At 43.6% G+C, this 22,216-nt stretch overlaps 2 protein-coding genes across 3 annotated transcripts in view; one reads left to right on the forward strand and one right to left on the reverse strand.

Annotated features, from left to right (window-relative positions):
• SIM2 (SIM bHLH transcription factor 2) overlaps positions 1–4,978 on the forward strand; it is a 53,985-nt gene extending 49,007 nt beyond the window's left edge. The window contains exon 11 of one of the 2 annotated variants that reach the window (XM_058859823.1): positions 1,133–4,142. In XM_058859823.1, the coding sequence (XP_058715806.1) occupies positions 1,133–1,176 (44 nt within the window). In that variant the 3' untranslated portion in view covers positions 1,177–4,142. The other variant, XM_058859816.1, reaches the window with a different exon arrangement.
• A 3,263-nt stretch (positions 4,979–8,241) lies between these two features.
• Positions 8,242–22,216, reverse strand: part of HLCS (holocarboxylase synthetase) — a 113,605-nt gene continuing 99,630 nt past the window's right edge. The window contains exons 7-11 of the mRNA XM_058859783.1: positions 21,940–22,007; positions 20,701–20,861; positions 17,049–17,163; positions 13,514–13,727; positions 8,242–12,416 (exon numbers count right to left, since the gene is read on the reverse strand). Of these exons, the coding sequence (XP_058715766.1) occupies positions 12,248–12,416; positions 13,514–13,727; positions 17,049–17,163; positions 20,701–20,861; positions 21,940–22,007 (727 nt within the window). The 3' untranslated portion in view covers positions 8,242–12,247. The remainder of the gene's footprint in view (positions 12,417–13,513; positions 13,728–17,048; positions 17,164–20,700; positions 20,862–21,939; positions 22,008–22,216) is intronic.

Below are 22,216 nucleotides of genomic sequence, written 5' to 3' on the forward strand. Positions count from 1 at the left end.
TATTAAAACATAAAGATATTCAAAACTGAGTTTGCTGCATCAGACAGAAATGGAATCAGACATCAAATGTGCTTCCCACAGAGGGACAGATAATTTCTGCCTGGGGTTTTGTCCTTCACAGGATGGTTTGACCTCACCCGTGATGGGCCTCACCTCAGTGACAGCAGCATTTTATTTCACTTTTCTATGGTTAGGTTGAAAATGAGCAAGAGTGAAGCTCTTCTCACAGCCTAGAGCAGGTGAAATCCTTTGCCTCAGCTCGTGCTCCTCGAATTTGCTGCTTCCTTTGCTTGCTCCTGTGGACTGTGGGGGGAAAGGAGGAGTTTTATGACCAAAAATAGGAAATGGTTTTGTCGTTTTTAAAGATGTTGTGGGGGAAAAAAAAAAAAAAGAGAAAAAAAGAAAAAGAAAAAAAGAAAAAAGAAAAAAAGAAAAAAGAAAAAAGAAAAAAAGAAAACCAAAACAAAGACCAAAAATCCCAAACAAACCCACAACCCAAAAAACTAAACCACCACTAAACCTCCCCCAAAACCTACATCTTTTGAGGATAAGGATAAAGACTGAAGTAAATCCAGCCTGTCCCCAGGAAATCTGCAGGAACAGGGTAAAAAAACCCAAATCCCAATAAAAACCTTCAAGAAATTGCTGCTGTTTTTCAATCTCATCCCACATCACCGTTTCCTCATCAGAAGGAAAACAGAGCTGCAATACCAGCGGTTTTATTTCTGGTTCTGCTTCACTGAAGGTTTTGCTGTTTGAGTTGGGTGATGTGGGCTCTCTTTTGAGCATTTTGATGCATTATAATGGATATTTTAATGGATATTTTAATGGATATTTTAATGGATATTTATTGGGGATTTGATGAAAGTTGGCTTGCTACAGTTAGTTCTCTGCAAAAGCCTTTGAGTTGTATTATTTAGGAGGAAAAAAACCCCATGGTCAAACTCAGGCCTGGTCAGAGATCATGGCAAAAGGGGAAAGGAGAACAGAGCTTCCCTTGTAGACAGGATTTCCACCCAACTTTTGCAGCCTTGTTTCCTCCTCAAGCAGAGTCAGCGCTGTTGCATTTCTGCTGAATTTGGGACCTTTGGAAGCGACTTTTCCTTTATTTTTTGCGTCTGATCTCCCCGAGGTCGTCAAGCGCTGCTTTTTTCCAGTGGCTCACTGGAGAACTGACAGCCAGGGAGCTTCAAAGCAGGGAGGATCTGCTTAGCATCATCATCTTCGATCCAAAGGCAAAGCCAAATCTGACATCTGGCAGCCGGCTTGGATGCGAGGGCTATTCCACATCACATCCACGGCAGCATCTGCCAAAAACGCCGTGGGCCAAAGGCATTTTTCTCCATGGAAAATTGCTCCTTTTGGAGGGATCAGAGCTTGGAGGATGATCGTGCCAAGCCATCAAAGCTCTGAAGAAGCACGTAGCAGATACAACTGCCTGCAAATCAGATGTTTCTGCTTCGGGATCTGGTTTTGAAGCTTCTTCCACTTTTTCCCAGCTGGGCCAGTCATCAAAAAAAAAAAAAGAAAAAAATCATTTCAGTGAAGGCAACTGTATTCTTAGCCAGAAATTTCCTTTTTACCCTTGAACTTGCTGCTGTGGGCACCACAGGACCTGCTGGGCACTCAGTGGTGCTGTTGGACCTTCTGAACCACCTGTGTGAAGCCTTGTGCCACCAGTCAAAACTCAGGAAACGAGGAAAAAAGAGTGAGAAAATCAGTGAAAAAGCTCCCCAGGTTTAGGCAGTGCCTGTTGGAAGAAAGAAATGACATTTCACAAAGGGAATTCCCCTGGAGACAAAGAGGTCTGGGAGATCATTTTGTCTTGTTTTTGGAGGGAGAATGATGGAGAACAATCAGCCTTGGGTGATTTGAAATCAGGGTTCAGACCAGGACGAGCACAGACTGAGATAAAAATATCTTCTCATGGGCAGGGGTTGTAGTAAGACCTGTTCTATCTTTGCCCTGTTTGATAAAGAGGAGGGAGAAGGACTTCTCCTAGGGGCAGAAAGTGACAGGACCAGGGAAAATGGTTTTAAACTCACAAAGGACAGGGTTAGGTTGGATATTGGGAAGAAATATTTTGCTCAGAGGTGCCCAGAGCAGCTGGGGCTGCCCCTGGATCCCTGGCAGTGCCCAAGGCCAGGCTGGACATTGGGAGCAGCTGGGACAGTGGGAGGTGTCCCTGCCATGGCAGGGGTGGCACTGGGTGATTTTTAAGGTCCTTTCCAACCCAAACCTTCTGTGATTCTGTGATTTACAACCTGATTGTTCATCAACCCAGCAGGACTGGAAATTACAGAATTAAAGGTGACAAGGCAGAGGCCAACTGGTGGCTGTGGTGCCTCAGCTTCTTCCAAGTTCTCTTGGGCTCTGAAAATGGAAAAGGACAGCATTTTTTTAAGAGATTAAAGAAGAGCCATAAAGTGAAAATATTCCAAACTACAGGAGGACAAAGCCACCCCTCTTGTGGACACCTTAAACCCAGAACACCTGATCATGAAACAATATTATTTATGTGTCAGCAGCTCTCAGCATTTACATTTATTTCACAATAAAAACACCAAATGTGGAGTTGAAATCAGAGCACTGAACTAGACCAGTAAAATTCCCAAGCTATTCTGAAGCACATGGCTGAAACCTCGTTGGATTTGTGATCTGAAAGGGCCATTTTTCACCAGCTGGTGAGAACCCAGCTTCCTCCAGCTTCTACTCCTTGTGACAAAATATATACACAGAAATGGGAAAGAATAACTTGAAAGGTTACTGTTTTTAGGAGGCTGAAGAAGAAATTGGAACCAGATTCCTGTTTAAATTCTGGTGTTAATTACGTAGTGCAACTCTCTCTGAAATTAATGGAGCTCTGCATATATAAAAAAAAAAGGTACAATTGAGCAATTTCTGCTTCCTGTTATCCACGAAGGCTTTGCCAGTCTATTACAGCACAGGGAATATTTAATTATTAATGGGCACAGTTACATCAGCAACCAATAGAGGGGAACTCCAGAACTTTTGAGATGTTGAATAGAGTTAGAAAAACAGAAAATCCATTTCAAAAAAGGCACTTAAGTGTCCAGGGCTTCCAGTGAACCTCACACAAAACAAGAGTTTGGGTCTTGACTTGAGAAATTTGCTCAGTGTGTCATTTTTCCTTTAAGATAAAACTTTCAAATGTGCCTTGGAGGAGCTGTTTAACTCACAAACTGTTCATAGGAGAGTGCAAAAAAATTATTGCTCCTATGGTGCAGGAGAAAACCAGGGGCCTTTTCTCTCACCACTCGTAGATAGGAGTGAACAGAAAGGAAAAGCTTCATAAGCCAAGCAGAAAATAATAAAAATAACTCAAATTGCTTCAAGAGTTCAGTTGCCATGCAGAAACTGAGGAGAAAAATGAGACTGCCCAATGTATTTTAGAGGAAAAGCCTGAACAGACACCCTAGGCTCATACTCCTGAAAAATTAAGCATCTGGCTTCTGATTCTCTAAAAATACTCAATTTTTTCTCCCCCACTCAATGTTGTAACCTGCATTTTTATCGTTATCTACCTTTATTACATGGGAATCTCTTAAAAGCAGAGATCCAGCATTGCTGAAGAGGTGTTTAAGAGATGTTTTTAATATCTGATGTCAGCTTTTCAAAGAGAAAAGGCAAAGCCTTTAACGTGACCCACTCTGGGTATCACAAAGAGATTTCATTGATTACATAATGACATATCTAATATCTCATCTGGATATTAAATATACCCCAAAAAATACCATGAGTTACAGAATCAAGAGAATTCTGCAGAATGAAAAGATCTTTGAGATCACTGAGCCCAACCTTGGAGTTGTCTGTGCAAGGACAAATGTCCCACAACGACAGGGAGAATAAATTCAGTTTATTCAGTTTATTTCTGGTGCTTATGATATGATTAAAATAATTCCACTATTTTAATCATGGAATCATTGATAGGTACCACCATTATCCTGTTTTCAGTAAATCCTCTGATAAATCTCCGGAAAGAGCTTTCTTAAGGTAAGGAAGATTTTTGATTTCAGGTTGCAGCTCCGAACATTTATTTGGTTTAATTCCCCCTATTTAGCAATGATAACAATGTCAGTGAGTTATAATTACTGCAGAGGCTCATTATCAGTAATTAACACGTTTTCTTTCCCCTGCCAGTCCCACTGTCCAACAGGAGGTACAGCCAGGACGCTCTGCCCGAGGCCTTCCCGAGCTGCACGGCGCCGGTGCCGGGCAGGTACAAGGAGGATTTTTACGACTCCGGCATCATGAAACACAACAAAAGCGAGCCCAGGATCCAGCCCCCCGCCCACCTCATCAAAGAGGAAAACAAGCTGGCCTTTAACAGAGACCTGCCAGAAAAAATCAGCATCAACGAGGGCTCCTTCCCCAACTCCCTGCTGCCCAAATCCGAGTGCTGCCAGGCCAAAGCCGTGGGACAGCTGAGCCACCTGCTGCCCGTGCCCTCGGTCTACGAGCAGAGCAGGAGGATTTGCGTCAAAGACCCCAAATTTGGGCACCTCAGCCACCAGCCAGGCAGCCTGGAGGAGCTGGAGGGCGGCGAGAGGATGAAGCTCGACCACGAGGCCGAGAGCGAGCGGCTGGTGGACGTCAGGCCCTCGGGCCAGGTCCCCTTCGTGCTCCTCAACTACCACCACGTGCTGGCCAAGCACGGCGCCTTCCCAGCCTCGCCCTGCGCGGCCGCGGGACACGCGGCGGAGAATTATCCCTACGGATCTGAGGAGGTCAACGCCTTCCTCTACAAAAACCAAAGCCCCTCCTCGGCTTCTTCTCCAGAAACCCACAAGGAATCTGCACTACCCCATTACATTGGGACTTCTGTAATTATTGCCAACGGCAGGTGACGGTACCGGGGGAGGGGTTGAAGAATTAGAATTAAGAAGCCAAATGGATGATTTGCAAAAAAAAAAAACCCAAAAAAACAAAAAAAAAAAAAAAAGAAAGAAAAAACAAAGCATGAGGAAACACGGTGACATTTACTGAGCAAAGCTGGAGGGCAGAGAGGGACAAAGTGATGAGTTCCACCAGTCCCAGGGCCAGGAAAATCCCCTCCGTGCCCTGCCGTGCTTCAGCTTCCCGGATAAAGCTCCGGTGCCAGGGAAAAGCCAAGTTCCAAATCTTATTTTTGTTATTTTATAGTGTGCAGCAAAAGGAAACGAGAGGTGTTATATGCAGAGGTTTATATGGAGAACATTCTTTTTTTTTTTTTTTTTTTTTTTCCTTGACCCCTCCTTAAAAGAAACTTGAGATTGTTTTTTAATCATTATAAAATATATGTTATAGTTTAGGGTTTTTTTTTGACAAATTGTGTGAAACCTCACCTCAGCTCTCCACCCAACCCCCTGACAAATTGACTTTGTTGAGAGAGTGGTGATTTTCAGCAACCACAACACAGCTGTACTACCCAAACAGAAAAAAAAAAAATCTTATTTATTAATTACCAAAAAAGTTTTAAAACTAAATAAATCCACCCTAAATTTGATTTATTTAACACAGATTTCAATGTTCTGAGATCCTTGCCACCACCATTTATCTGGCCAAGGGACAATATGACAAATTAATAAGTACAAAGATAGGTATTACAGGGTTACAGGTCTTGTCATGGCAAATTGGGACAAATTATGGAGCAGGAACTAATTCCCCATAAATAAGAAAAGGAAACTCCTAAATCCTGTGTTTCCCTGAGTATTCTGGGGGAAGCCTGTGCAGATTTTCAATCCAGCCAGTCACAAATACATCTTAATAACAGCACCAGAAATGTTTTCTTTATAGTCAAGAGAATAATGGACATTTATGCCTTATTTTGAATTTACCAGTAGAACTGTGGGCTTTGAAAGGTCCAGCTCTTAACACGCTGAACTTCCTCCGGCATAAATCCTGTTGTCAGCACAAAGGTAGGGCTGGAATTCCCTGATTTGAGCACTTCACAAATCCCTAACAGCACATTTGAAACACTCACATTCAGCCAGGAATAGATTTTCACCCCTTTATTTTTAATTCTTTGTAGAGGATGGATCTGTGCGAGTTTAATCGACAACACTCAGGTGGTTTTCAGCCACTTCCCCAGGCACTGTGAGTGGATAAAACAACAAATAAATGTTGTAGATCTCACTCAGCTCCATTTCTCACCCCAATTCAAGCTTAATTCAGAATTTTTCAAACTTTCTCTCATTTAGACTCTAAAGAAAACTTGACTGAAAAACCTTGAGCGTCCTGAGACAGTGGAGGGTTCCCTGCCCATGGATGAGCCTGAAGGTTCTTTCCAATCCAAACCATTCCATGATTCCTTGAAGAAAATTCTTACCTGGTTTGTGTAATAAGAAAAAAACCGCTCCTGGATTGCACCTTGTCAGAAAAATCATAATGCACTACTCAGTCCTAAAAATTCCATGTTCTCCCTCTTTTCTATGCAGCAATAATTCATCCCAGAATGGTCTGGGTTGGGAGGGACCTTAAAGTTCATCCATTTCCAAGCCCCTGAAATGGGAACTTTCCATTAGAATATAATAATAAAGTTATTTCCTTCTGTGTATGAATATTTGTTGCTACGAGTACACAAAAATACTTTAAAAGCAAAAGCTTGAAAATAATTTTCAGGGTTTTTTTTTAATTCCTTCCCATTAAAGGTTAACAGAGAAAGTTTTATTATCAAATTAATTCACTTGAAAGTGAGCTTGAACTGAACACTCTCAGTTGACTTTTTCAACTGCATGAAAAATACATTTTGTGCTAAACAGAACCAAAAAAAACCCCAAATCAATGATTAAAAAAAAAGCCAAAGCAGAACCGATCCAGCACAGTCTCCCCCTCTGTAACCTCGGTTTGTTTAATGCTGGAGAAGCTGGCAAATCTCCAGAAAAGCTGTAAATGTGGATTATAATCGTGCTGACCCCATAAATCAAGGCCAGGAGCCACCGGTTGCTTTTCCAGGGGCTGTGGCTGAGAGCCCTCCCAGCCCCTGCTCCTCATAAACGACCCCAAAATCCTGAAAAGATAATTATGCCAAGACTCCTGGGTTAATTTTCTTCAATTAAATGAAACCCATGCCCCACAAAGGAGCCACTGGCATGGCTGGCATCATTAAAAAGAAACCTGATGCCCAACCCCTCCTGCTGCACTTTCTCCCTCATTAGTGGCACTGCTGCATTTGGGTGTTCCTTGCTAGAAAAACAACAAAAATTAGGTTTTGCTTGAAATAAAAAAAACCCTGACATCGATCTCCTTCAGCTCGGGATTTTTCCACCTTGTTATTCCCATTTTCCACCTTGTTATTCCCACTTCCAGGATTTATTCCAGCAGCCTGAGCAGAGGAGGTGTTCCATCATCCTCCCCCAGGTGTTTTAGGGGAGCTGAGGCAATAATGAACCAATCAGGAATTCACAGCTGATAATGCAGGGGGAAGGTGCAGAAAAAATGGCAAAAGCAAATGTGGGAAGGGTTTATTTTTTTATTTTTGTTTTTTTCCTGCCCCTCCAAGATTTAAAACAGCGATTCCCATCTGGGAGTAAATTCCACTGGGAGGAAAATGGCAGTGGCAGTGTTTTAATAATGAAAAATGTTTTTAATAACAAAAAAAAATAATAATTATGGCACTGAAGGGGAATGGGAATTGAAATAAATGATGAAAAATAATTTCATTTCTCTTTAGCATTTGAGCCACACTTTTGTCGTGAGACTTCACAAGATTTTACCTCTCAGGGGAGTTCAGACCTGGCAAGAAAATCATGGAAAGAGGGAGAAAGAGAGTGAAAGAGGGAATATTTTACCAAAATCATAGAAAATTTGGGTTGGGAGGGACTTTAACAATCTCATTCCAACCCCTTGGCAGTCAGGGAATCTTCTGCCAGACCAAGGTAAAGCTGGAAAACTGAATCCCAAATTGAGGTCTCCCAAGTTTTGGAAGCAGTTCCAAAAATAAATAAAATATTCCAAAAATAAATAAAATCATGGAAATAAAATGAGGAGAGAAAGGCACAGATTTGTCCCCAGGTTTCTGTGCCCCGTGATTTGAAAAAGGAAATTTAAGGAAATTCAGCAAAATCGGTGCAAAATTAGGAAATTCATCACTGAAAGTGCCAATGAATGAGAAATCTGCCAGAATTTCTCCAGAAATCTCAAGACAGGACAGAAATTGGGGTTTTTTTCAGCATTTCAGTCACACTTCAGAAACTCCACAGAGGAAATTTTGTTATTCCATTTTTTTTCCTGAAGGTTAGATTTTGCTTTTTTTTTAATATGATGCAGATAAAAGCTATTTGGCAAGAGTAGGTGAAGAAGCACGCAACCCAACCCACCTATCCATGCTCAGAATTATATATGTATTCCCTAAAAATGTAAAGCATTTTTGCTTATTTATTATGTAAAACAAACCTGTTAAAATGTTAATAAAATCCTGTAGCCAAAGGAAAACTGAGTTGAATTCCTTTTTTTTTTTTTTTATTAAATACAAAACAAAGTTATTTCACAAAAGACAATGGTGCATATTTGAAAATTTATTTCAGCAGTGACACAATTCTATAATTGACAATTAATGTGCTATAAAACACACACAGACCTTTTTTTTTTTTTAATATATTGTATTTTTGCCACGTTGCATTTTAAATGAAGACACTTGGAAAATGCAAATAACACAGAATGAGATGCTCAACACTCGACAATTCTTCCCTGCAGTTCTCTTTTCTCCATCATTTTTTGACCTCTGCTCCTTCCTGGGCTCAGATTTAATTTCTTTGGTGTCTGATCAAGGCAGCGCATCCCCAGCACCACTTAAACATGCAAATGTTTTTATCAAAGCAGTTACCCCCAGGAACCAGCACAAATCTTTCCCATGACAGATATTTTGATTATAGAGACTTCCAAAGGAGTTGCAAAAAAGGAATTTTTTTGCAGCTGAATCAGAGGAAGCAAAGAAACGAATTTTTGCACGGTGAAGCAGCAGCATAAAGAATTAAACGCTTTAATATTATTTCCAGGTAATAGCCCTTGATTTGTTGGATATATTTAAAAAAAAAAAAAGTAAAAAAAAAAAAAGCTCTGAAGTCTTATAAAAGCTTTACTAGAAGCAGGATGTGCTGGACTCTGAAATGTGAAATACATTATTATTACTTTTTCAAACCTTTGGAAGCAGCTTTGTTGCTGACTGGGCACGACCCACCCTGGACTCGCACAGGTGCCAACACACCCAGGAGTTTTCCTATCAATAAACAACCCCCACAAATCTTTTCACCATGAGAAATGTTCTACCAGAGCCCCAGCAGGGGGGAAAAAATAAAAAAAAAATGAAGTCCCAGAAATCCGGACATCGTAATAAATGAGTTTTCTGAAAGCACTTCATCAAGAAAATAGTTTAAGATATGAGCTCAGCCTCGCAATGGAAGAGGTGTTTTACTAATCCAGACAGCTGAACGAAATGAAACATTTTCAGAGCGTTATTCCTGGGCCTGGAGCTGCCTGGATCTCTCCATCCCCACATCCAGGGACACCCCACACCACATTTGTCTGTCACACACGGAGAACAAGAAAAACCAGGATTGTCCTGCGAAAAATGTTGCGGCTTTCTGGGCGCGCCGCCTTCGGCAGAGCGGGACTCTTGTGCTTCCCATCCACCTGACACAGCCAGGGATTCTCCAAGGACTCATCCACAAGGAATTTATCCTGGTCCCATGGGAATTCTCCTTGTCCTGGCTTCTTCTGAAGGGAAAGCAACAAATCCTTCATCCAAATCCAGGCTGGAAGGCTGAGACAGCAGGAGAGGCCACTGAAAAGGCAAAGTGGCTCCCACAGCACCCCCTGGGCTCTGGCACATCCAGGCTTGGGCAAGGAAATTCCACTCAAGTTTCTTCCCAAGGCAAAAATGTTGGGAATAACCTGACAACTCCAAGTGAGAGCAGAACCAGCTCATCATGAACGCAGCTACAAAAGGACCAACAGCAGCCAGGAAACGTTGCAGCATTTTGATGTTAAAAAATCCTTCTGCTGCTGCTCAGCCACTGAAGCTTTACAAACTCACCCAGCCCTTCCAAAATTCCCATGTTTTATCCTTTTCCTCACCTTTTTTTTGTCCCTGGAGAAGGAAGTTTGAAGGAAGTTTGAAGAGAAGTTTGAAGAGAGCCACTCAAACCTCAGCCTGAGGCACGACCTGGCTGTTCAATCCCTCCAGGCACTTCCCACTCTGGGTGGAACATGAACAAAACCCAGAGGTGCTTCCTAAGGGCAAACCCTAAAGCTGAGACAGTTTTAGCTACAAATTCTGGGTCAAGGTGAAGTTTTGTAAAACTCTGTGCTTGCAAAAGCAGCACCAGAGCTCTGCCTCCCTGCAGCTGCACAGTTTGCTCATGAAGGAAAAGGCAGAAAATAAACGAGGATGTAGCAGGAAGATGTGAGTGTGCATGTGCACACCCATTTTTTATAATTATATATAAATATATGGGTTCTTCTTATTGTTGAAGCTTTATTAAGCCAGACTCGAGTTCCAGTTGATTACAACATGCATTAAAATTGAATTCTGATATCAAAGCTGCCAAAGGTTCTCAGCCCAAAGCAGTTTTGAAAGCATCTGGTGGGAAAAAAGCTGAATTTGGTGTATCACTTTAATGATGGTAATTAATAATTAATTGTGTGCAGCTCTAGGAGATGCTGGTGTGCAGCCTTATGTGGTTTGGATTATGGGTGAAAAAAAAAACCCAGCAGTTTGGACAATCAGGCAAATCTTCTGTGAGATGGAGCATAAAATCCTCCATTTAACAGGGACAATTTAATTTCTACTCTTGCTGCCAAACCACCTAAACCCTAAAATGTGAGGATTGGTCAAAATTACCATTACAGACAAGTTTCCTTGTTTTAAGACTTCTTGGCTTTGGAGCTGAAACAATCCAAAATGTTTGGATTGTTAATGAGGTGAACTTTAACCTAAAAACCCCATTTCTGGCTAGCAGAAATTGGTTTCCTTTCTGGAAACCCATCTGGCTGATCCACCATGAAGAGAAGAAATTAAGGTGGCCACATCACACCTGGGACAAACCTGCTTGGCTCAGAATTATTTGAGGGGCTGTGGTGGCCAAGTCTCCTTGGGAGGGAGGAAACCCCACCAAGCTCCCACGTGGCTGCTCCAGGAGAATTCCCAGGCTGTTCCCTCACCTGGAAATGTGCAGGCAGCCCCAAAAATGAGCTGCTTTCAGGCCAGCAGGTGTTAAAGCTCTTGCTTTTAGTGCTTAGCAGCAAAACCAGACACTGGCTTGGGAAAGGGAGGTGACAACAGAGCTACGGAGGAGAATTTGGACACGGGGGAACGGTGTGATTTCTCTTTTTCACTGGAGCAGTTGTTTGCAGCAGGGAATTCGATTTATTCCCTTTATTTATTCACTCAACTTCATTGAAATGGTGATATAATTACCACTAAATTCTAAATTAATTAGAGGTTCCATCCCCTGAGATGGGATTCTACAATACCCTGGGTGTGACATTACTCCAGTGGGATTTTCTTCCAGGGGCTGAAACCTCTTGGAAAATTGTGATTTAAAGGACAGATGAGCTGCTTTACTCAGATAAAACTGACTGGGGAGAGCAGAGTGCAAATCCCTTGGATAACCAAGCTCAGCTCCTAAGTGCTGATGGAAAACTCTCCCAAAAACTCAAGGCAGCCTTTAAGAGTTGCAGACCTGAGATCAAAGCACAGGTTGGTAAATTATTGTAGAGGTCTACAGAGAGAAGAACCAAATCAGCAAGGATCTTCACTCAGACCTGGAATTAAGCACAGTGGTGATCCCAGCAATTCAGGAATATGTGATGTTCCAGCTGGTTTTAGTGCAGACAACACAGAAAAACAGAATTTAGTTTAAAAAAACACGAAGTAAAAAAGTAAATACTGTCCTGCACTGTGCTAAATCACACAGAAACAAACAACAAAAAAAAGGAAATATTGAGCCACTTCAGTCTCTCCAGGATAAGGTGTAAATGAAGAGAAAGTTCTGTTCACTACAAATATTTCTCAGCAGTCAGTCTCCTTGCAAAGAACAGATCCTTAAAAAGAATGGCAACAGAGGCGTGTTTTAAAGTTAACTAAAAGAATAAAAGCCTTCAGCTCTGAGATCACCACCTCTTTTCAGCTGCTGAAGTCACCCATGGCAAACACAAAGCAGAAAATCAGAAGGAAAACTCAAACTTTGGGTTACCCCCGTGACCTTGAGGTGACAGTGGCCAGGACTGGAGGTCCCTGTGGGCTCTGTCAGTGCTTGGGGACGATGAGGTTCCTCAGCATGTCAAAGGAGTTGCCATCAGGGTGCACAGACTCCACTCCTTTGCCCTCCTCGTGCACCTGGAGGTATCCAAAGTCATCAATCCCAACAATCCAGGCCACCGGGCCCTCCTCGTGGTGGAGCCGGACCTGCTTCCCGCTGGGATGGAGAGAATTCTGTCAGCAATTCATGAACAGCTGAAATTGGTGCCTTAGGATTTCAGTTTTTATATTTTTCAAATCCTGTCCTGCATTAGTGCACAACTCCAAACTCCTCATAAAGGGTCAGTCACTGTCTTCACATTCTGGTCAGACAAAACAATCCCTCTAGGCCTGAGATCCAAGGACACCCCACAGCCTCAGGCCCCAAAAAGTACAACCAAAAGTGAATTGTGGGGGAGCAAACTGGGGGTAAATGACTTCATTAGCTGAAGCTGTAATTGCAGCATCAACCCCTGATATGGAAATGGACCAAACTCAGAATTGTCTGAGAAACTCCTGAGCATTTTCCACCTTGGGGGGAGCCTCTGGGAGGATTCTGACTGCCCAAGGCCTTTAATAAACACCCACTTTATTCTTCAAACCTTGTCTAGCCTCTGCTCTAGGGAGTCACTCCAAGGCATCAAAATCACCTCAGAGGACTCACCAGAATCATTAAATGGATCATGGAATGGTTTGGGTTGGAAAGGACTTTAAAGATCATCCCAACCCTGACACCTTCCACTGTCCCAGGCTGCTCCAAGCTCTGTCCAGCCTGGCCTTGGGCACTGCAGGGATGGGGCAGCCACAGCTGTTCTGTGCCAGGGCCTCCCACCCCTCACAGGAAAGGCTTCCCCCTCAAACAGAATATTTTATTTCCCACCTCACTGCTCCTTTCCTCAGACTGACTTGCAGCAGCATTTTCTACCTGCTTTAATTTCCTTCTGTGCAACGGATGGAGTTGGAGTTAATCCAAGCAATCTGTTGTATTTTCCCCCTAAAAGTACAGCAGCTCCATCCATCTCAAACCAAATCATTGCCAATTCCCTTTGTTTGGAGATGATACATGTAAAATACCTGGAAGCATTCCTGAACTCATGCTAGTCACTGATTTATTACGTGCTACTTTAATTCTCCCTTAAAAATGTGCATCCTGCTCGGGGGCGTATTTAAATTATTCACTCATATTAAAGGGAATTCCGTGGAAAAAGACAAAATATCCATGAGTACTTCCACCAATTTTATGAAAAGAAGCTTTGTGAAGAACAGAATTCTTACCTGTGTACCCAATACTTGTAGTACTGGGGAAGAACTCCATTGGGCCCCTTCTCCTGAAAAATCTCGATGAGCCTCTCCAGCACAGTCACAGTCCTTGCAATGAGACAATCTGCACTCAGAGGCTTCAGCTCTGTCCCCTCTTCCCTGTTAAACTTTGCAATGAGGTCATTGATGCAGATGGTGGGGTTGCTGTTATTCACATTAAATCCAAAGCCTGCAGAAGACAAAGAGAAGGACAGGATCAAAGAGACAAACTCAGCCTAATTCACCTGCTCTGTACAATTATCCCTTGGGATGGCTCCCAGAGCTGCTTTCACTCTGTCTCTTCCACCTTGGAATCTTCTTACTCCTGTAATCACAACTCTCAGCTCAGATTTTGCTCCTTGCCCCCAAAATGCCTCCCCAGAATCACAGAGGCAAATCCAGCACAGCCTTTCCACCCCACCCCATCAGAGAGGAGAGGATAAACTGTGCCTTGGGTCCAAACCCATCCATGGGAAACATTCTTTTAGTCCCTGGAAGCCCACTCAGAGAACAACTGATCCTACCCCAAAATGGAGTTTTATCTCCCAATCTAAAATTTAGCTCAGAGCCCTTTCTGTTTACTGCAGTGAGCTGAGTGCCCTTTCCAAAAATCCAGACTTTTCACTCAGCTGATAAGCCTTGTTTGGCTTGCTGGGGAAAGCCCAGAAGATTTGATTTTAACTTTGTAAGACTCCAGTTTGCCTAATCTATCTCACCACAGCATATCCTTTAGAAGCCTCAAGCCTCTCACTGATTTCTCCAGCTGGAATTCCCAAATTCTGAGTTGGCAGAAAGCCTCCCTTGTTTAAATGTGGCTCTTGGGGCCTTTTCTGCAGCCTGCTGAAACAGGCTTCGAGGGATGTAAAGAAATATATTGTATTACCTGTTTATTTTTTTTCTCCTAATAATTTGTTTTTTGGGTTTTTTTTTTCTCTTTCCTCAGACATTTGGGATAAAATCCCCTGTTTGTCAATCAGGTTTGGACATGATGCAGCTCCATCTGCAAGGAGATGCAGATGTCTTGATTTTTAAATTTGCTATTAATAATTAATAATTTGTGTTAACTTTGAGGAGAAGGATCTCTTCAGAGAGAAGGAGTTTTTGATTTTTAACAAGCCAGGGAATGCACACAAACAAGGCACGGTGATCCCAGCACACCAAGTCCTGCGGAAATGAGCTGAAATGGGAAACTGGAAAGAGATAAAGGAAAAGGAACTGGAAAACGCAACGAGCAGCGCCAGCAAATCCCAACTCAGCCGTTCACACTCCAGTACAGAGAGAGGGAGGAGAGACACCGTGGCCACTAAAGGGGTCACAGGGCCTTGGGGTCCATCAGCAGCCTCAGGATCACCGCTCAGCAATCCCAAAATTGGGACACAACAGCCACCCTGGGACGGGGAGCTCAGCTGGGAACTCCCAACGCCTGGGAACGGACGCGGCAAAGGGGAAAAGGCAGCCAGGAAATCTGAGAACCACGAGGTGCTCAGGGCTCTGGGGGCATCTCTGCAGTGTCCAGGAGAGAAGTGAGCACTCAGCAGTGGCCCTGCAGTGCTGATGTGGCTGATGGATGTTCCAGTGGTGGATCCATGAGGATCTGGACGTGCCTGAGCAGAGGCAGAGCAGCGTTCGCAGGTCACGCTCGCTGGCTGTCCCCTGCATTCCACTGGTGCTTGGCTCCTCCGCCTGCTCCGAGTCTGGCCCTCGCATTAATGGTGAATATTCTTCTCAGAACTCCCTCTCCACAAGTCCCAACACCGGAAAGTTCCTCAATTTTAAATTTCTGATTGAAAAAAAAAAAGCCTTTTGGTTGTTTTTTTTTTAAAAGCTGTGTTTAAAAGTCTCGGCGCGAAGCGCGTCATCTGCAAGGCTCGAGCAGTGAAAACACAGATTTGTCTTTGGTTTTACTCTCCTGAGCTCCTTCTTGGAGCAGTGACACTACAGAGATCACAAAACCTGATCTTTGATTTTCATCATTATCCTCATTTATGGGAGATTCTTGGGAATGCCACAGAAAGAGAGAGTTCAGTGCCTGGAGGTGCCCAAGGAAGGGCTGGAGGTGGCACTCAGGGCTCTGGGCTGGGGACAAGGTGGGCACTGGGCACAGCTGGGACTCCATGGGCTGGGAGGGCTTTTCCAGCCCCTGGGATCCTGGGATTCTGTCTAGGAAAGGATCCTGCATGACTGTGGAGAAGGGCTGATGGATCTGACACACCTCTCCTGTTGGGAAGCTGAATTCCCATCACTTCCACTAAACACAAAAACTCAAATGTCATGAGACCCCTCTAGGACTCCCAGTGAAACCCTGGAATGATGGAAAAGGTCCTTGGATTCATATGGAGCAAGGAAGTTCCAATTTTAAAAGCTCCCAGGTGAAGACAGACTGATGAAAATGGACATTTACCTGTACCTCAGACCTACCAGATGACACCTACAGATATCAGAGAGAATGGATACAGAAAGTCTCCATTTGAACTGGAATATTTGGATGTTTAGGGTAAGAATCAAAAGGTCCAAACCAAATAAGTGCCCAAGAGACCCTTGATAAAATGAACTAATTTTGGATGTGTTTCTGCTCTCCTTGTGCTGAGCAGGCTGTAGGAAAACACGGAAGCTGTAAAGGGATGATGGGGCACAGAGAGATTTCTTAAGTTTCGGTGGAATTTCCATTCTGTTCATGTAGATTATTTACAAAATGAAGGTCTAAAATTGAACAGGAAATGTCGTGTCTGGGCATGTTTCACAGGAGGAGGTGACTTCTTCAACTCTTTTCTCTCTTGCACCTCTAAAATCACAGAACTTTGACAGAAATTACATCATGACCACTCCATCTTTACAGGATACTTGTGCTACATTCAAATATCAGATATCATCTTTTTCTTTACTTTTTTTGACTTGCTAAGGAATTTTCTTTCAATTTCTAGACACAGCAGAGAGACAATTACTTTTGGAACCGGGATCTGGCTGGTTTCTAAGCAGAACTGGGATGCTGCTGATCAGGGGAAAAAATTCCTTATCAAATAGCAGGATGATTCTCAGACTAGAGATGATAAAGAACATCTCAATAATTAAAAAATGAAAACATTACTCTGTGTATGCAGCTCTTCTTCTGATTTAAAAGGCATGTTCTTCATTTAACTATTTGTCATGTTAAAAAAAATATATAATTTGGAAAAAAAAAGGATGGAGTTTCAGTGTATTCCACTGGTTTTGCAATAAATCAAGGAGAACAATTTCCCTCTTCCAAATAATGCTCTTCCTTTGAACTCTGCTACACCAATCCAGATGCTTGCATTTATGTTTTACTTGTCAAGCATATGGAATTATTGAGAAGAATGAAAACATTTACTTTTTGTGCTTCCTCTGGATTTAACGTCGTGCTTTATTTCCCTGTGCCTGCTGTCATTATTTGTTCTCATCATTGCCATTTTTACTGATACAGACACTGATAACAAAATCCTCCAGGAAAAAAAAAACCAACCCAGCACAGAAAAGCTTCAAAACAGACATTTACCAATGAGAATATGAAATGTTGTTTCAATGAGTGTTGAGTTTACCAGAACTCCACCGAGCTTCATCAGATCGCTGTAGTAAATATCATTTGGCCACTTCACTCGCAGCTCAATGTCCTGAAGAAACAAAACCAGACATTTAGAGATGTTCAAGGCTCATTCATCACTCCAGAGTTTGTAGAGAATCATGGAATGGTTTGGGTTGGAAGGGACCATAAATCCCATCCCATCCCAGCCCTGCCATGGCAGGGCCACCTCCCACTGTCCCAGCTGCTCCCAATGTCCAGCCTGGCCTTGGGCACTGCCAGGGATCCAGGGGCAGCCCCAGCTGCTCTGGCAATTCCATCCCAGCCCCTGCCCACCCTGCCAGGGAACAATTCCTGCCCAAGATCCCAAGATCCAGCCCTGCCCTCTGCCACTGGCAGCCATTCCCTGGCTCCTGGCAATTCCTGCAGCCCTTGGCAATTGTCTCTCTCCAGCTTTCCTGGGGCTCCTTCAGGCCCTGCAAGGCCACCCTGAGCTCAGCCCAAAGCTTCTCCTGGCCAGGCTGAACAATGGCAGCTGTGCCAGCCTTTCCTGCCAGCAGAGCTGCTCCATCCCTCTGCTCATCCTGGAGCCTCCTCTGGGCTCTCTCCAGCAGCTCCAGCTGCTCCCTGGGCTGGGAATTCCAGAGCTGGACCCAGCTCTGCAGGTGGGGTCTCACCTGAGCAGGGCAGAGGAGGAGAATCTTCTCCACCCCTTTGCCACACCTGGTGCACCACAGCCAAGTTCTCCTCGTAATGAGAATCTGCTGAAGTGCTCCACAAGCGCTACTGAAAATGCAACCCTGCCTGAGGAACCTTGCAGGAACCAGCCAAGGAGACAGTGACACCCTGAATTTTGGAAAGGAAATTCAGCAGACAGGAGAAATCCCCGTTCCCAACCACATAAATACTTTAGAAATGTCCTAAAGCTTTCCCTGCCCTCGAACACAAACTGAGCTGTGTGACAAGGTCCCAGCCCCACAGAGCAGCTTTTGTTGAAACCACAGGGCTGAGCTGAACTTTGCACTGGCTACTTAAACACAGAGAGAAAGCAAATGTGCTTCCTGCAGTTTGAAACAGTGCCAGTGACTGCTGCATCCCCGGGGACAAATTATGGGAGGTGCTCCAAGCCTACAAGAGCCTCCTTCCCTCCTGTTGTAGGGGATGAAATCCCTTTACAGGATGTGTGAAAGCTGCACCTGGGTCCGTGTCTACTTTCCTGACAGATTTAAAGGCCAGGGAGGAGTCCATGACACGTCCACTGACAGGAAATACTACCTGATTTTGCTATCAAAGCATTCTGAGGGAAAGTATCACCAACTCATATTCATTATGGAAAACAGCTCGGCTCCTCGCACTGGGGAGAGGTTTGCAGGAGACTCTGGAGGCTGGGAGGTAGGACACAGTGAAATGGTGTTCTCAGTGCTAAAAGAGCTTCCAAAAGGGGAAACACACACCTGTAAGACACCAGACAGTAGCTCTGTGGCTGAAGTGACAACAAGCAGCAAGAACAACTGAGGCAGCTGGGTGTTCTCATGACTTTGGCACGGAGTGGATTCTCCAGGTACCACAAAATGCCGCAAAATACTCTGGAAATGGATCCTGTTCTTGCCTTCCCTCACTAGAGAGACTCTGCTCTTCTCAGAATGGGAGAGCAAAGCATCCTCTTGATTTAAAGCCCATTTCCATCCTCAGCACTAACATCTGATAAGAGAACTTCCACCAGAGCCCTCAGATCTGCTCTGGGAGGGCCCACAAAGGCCTCGGTCACTGCTGGTTCAGCAGAGTCAGTAATTGTGGCATTCCTAAAAACCGTGACTGGCTGATAAACTGAGACATGGATCTTCTGGAACAGCCCAAGGAGGCTCCAGGATGAGCAGAGGGATGGAGCAGCTCTGCTGGCAGGAAAGGCTGGCACAGCTGCCATTGTTCAGCCTGGCCAGGAGAAGCTTTGGGCTGAGCTCAGGGTGGCCTTGCAGGGCCTGAAGGAGCCCCAGGAAAGCTGGAGAGAGACAATTGCCAAGGGCTGCAGGAATTGCCAGGAGCCAGGGAATGGCTGCCAGTGGCAGAGGGCAGGGCTGGATCTTGGGATCTTGGGCAGGAATTGTTCCCTGGCAGGGTGGGCAGGGGCTGGGATGGAATTGCCAGAGCAGCTGGGGCTGCCCCTGGATCCCTGGCAGTGCCCAAGGCCAGGCTGGACATTGGGAGCAGCTGGGACAGTGGGAGGTGTCCCTGCCATGGCAGATGTTGGAATGACCTTTCAGATCCCTTCCAGCCCAAACCACTCCATGATTCCATGGCTTTGTAGATTATCCCATTGTTCTTGGCTGCTGCAGTTGGCATGACTGGACATAAAGACATAAAGAAAATAAAGACATAAAAGCCTTGCAGTACTTGGGTCTAAAGGGGAAATTCAAGCACTGAGTTTTTGATCAATTTTTGAATTTTCTTGCTGTAACACATTTGAGTCCAGGCCCTGAACTCTGTTTTGCCCCCCTGCCAAGGGCTGATGTCCCCTCATGTTCAGCAGATCTGTCCTGCTCACAAAAAGCTCTTTACTCTCCAAATGCTCAGTACAGTACACACATTAATGACCCACATTTTTTACATCAATATTTCCTACTTCAGTCACCTTTTTCCTCTTGATCAGAATAAAATTTAAAAATGCCACAGTCCACCAGGGCAGGCACACAGAAGCAAAACCACCTCCATTCATAAACCAGCTCCTTCCACAGTCATCCCCGTATTTTATAAAACCAACTCTTGTCCCTTCGTTTTCAAGTGGTCAAATTATCCACTCCAGCCAAATATTTTATATTGCAAATTTTAGCCTGAAGCATTTTGTTTTTCCAGTCAGGTTATGAAGCACTGAATTTAGAAGGTTTTAATAGAAAGGCTGACAGACCCTAAACTCCAGCAAAGCTACTGGGTGCCACTATAATAAAGTTCATGTGTAAATGTGTATAAGTCATTGATTTTCTGTAATATAGGAAACATATGCTTCAGTTAACTACTTCTGTAAAATACCAAAGTTTTATAGTTAGCAAATATTAGGAAATGGTAACATTAAAAAGGAGATATATGAGGTGATAAAGAAGACTGGTTCTTCATTTTAATACTGATGACAGGACACTTGATTCCCTCTCGAGAGCAATTCTCCTCAGTTCTTGCTTTAGAAATCAGTTTTCAACCTTAAACAAGGGTTGGAAAAATCCTTTAAAAGGGATAAAGTGACCACTGAAACAGCACCAACAAAAAAGCAGAAAAGGATTTGTCAGTTTTACTCATTTTTCCCTCCTCCTTATTCTCCTTCAAAATCAAACCGAATCAACTCCATTGCTGGGCAAACAAAATTGACTTTTTCTTTACTGCTGAGGATTGAGGCTTAAGTTTCATGAGATTAATGAGTGTAGTGCATTTGATCAGCTCAGCAGAAGAATATTCATCCCATGGATATTGGATTTCTTCAAACATATCAATAATCAAACGTTAGCAAGGTTATGTTTAGGTTCTCCTTAGTGCTGAAGAAGTGAATTATGCATTCAGCCTTTCCACACAGAAAAGACACAGCTAAAATCTGAATTTCATGGCAAGGGAAGCAGGAATTTGGAGATGAATTAGTGGGACATACCTCATATCCTGGTATGGATCTGACTGCCTCTACCACTGCCAAGGACACCAGGTGCTGGATAAAAGGAATTCTCTGGCCCAGGTTGGAATGTAGAGGGATGGAGATGTGCAGAGTGGACAGGGCACAGCCCATAGGACTGAGCCAAACGTTTCCACCACGACCTGGGCAGGGAGGGGAAAAAGGGTAACTTCAACTTGAGAAAAGAGTATTTATAAAAAAGATCACTTTGTGAATGTAGGTAACAGCCAAAGAGAAAGATTTAAGGGTATCCATCCAAGAATGTACCAAAGTCCTTTAATGGAGTTTCCAAACTAACTTTGAAAGAAAAAGGGTTAAAGTACAAAGGTTTTTCTTTAAAAAAAGCTGGATTTTTTTTAATATTCCAATGCCTCTAAGTGTTCAAGGCCAAGTTGGATGGGTTTTGTGGAAGGTGTGGGTTTCCTGCTTTTGTGGAAGGTGTGGCAGGGGGTGGAACAAGATGATCTTCAAGGTCCCTTCCAACTCAGGCCATTCTACAATTCTGTTCTGAGGTTCTGAATTACTCCATCTCCCAGCATGTCCTAAATCCCCTGCTTCCAGGGTTTTCCTGGTCTCTGCTAACAGAAACATTTTGAAAGATCTTGCTCTGTTCAAGTGGAGAACCGTTTGTGAAGATGCTCTGTGAGCACCCAGAGATGCATCCAAACCCTGAACCCTCCTGCACTGAAATCCAGGGAATCATCTTTTCATGGATTTGTGCTCGGAAAAGCATCTTGGGCCACACACTCTGCTCCTCCAGGAGAATAAATGTGGCTTTTAAAGAAGTGCCAGCATTTTTCTGGGCAAGAAACACGACTTGCTTACATTTATCTGCTCAGGCAGGTCCTGCAGACTCAATCTCAGAGCAGTCAAGCCCCAGTCTTGTTCCAGTTAACCCAGTTTCAGTTTTAATTTGGAGCTCTGACTCGTGTTACACTGAGTGTAGTGATGGCAGTTTTTGTGACTGGCAAAACTTTTTTGGCAGGAACCAGGAGACCACTAAATCATTTCTGCAAAAGCCACCAAACATCCTGAAAATGTTTACTTTGGTCTCTTACTAACTTTTGGGTTTTCAGTTTGAATCCACAGCCTGAGCGGGAGGAGAAGAGGACAGGCATATTCTATAGATTATATTATCAAAAATGCTCATAATGCATCTTAAAATGTTCTATTTTGTGTATTTAATACAGATTTATTAGTAAAATAAGGAAATTTACTCACCTTTCCCTTGTGTTTGTCGAACAGCCACTGCTATTAAACCCATCTCCTCAGGCAAGTCGAACATTAACCTGCCAATTAGGGAAAAAAACCAAAAACCTCACAAGCTTATCAGCTGCAACACTAAGCTACATTCATGAAAATCAGGGCTGAAAGATCAGGCAATATTTTATGTTAATGTTGCACCACCGTTTTTTCAGTTAACCTTTAGTTCTGATCCAAACCCATTAGAATATTAAAAAATGATGGGCTGAAAAACGAAAATGTAAAATGTTATTTT

Source organism: Poecile atricapillus, chromosome 1 (assembly GCF_030490865.1).
Source record: "Poecile atricapillus isolate bPoeAtr1 chromosome 1, bPoeAtr1.hap1, whole genome shotgun sequence".
Classification (NCBI taxonomy): domain Eukaryota; kingdom Metazoa; phylum Chordata; class Aves; order Passeriformes; family Paridae; genus Poecile; species Poecile atricapillus.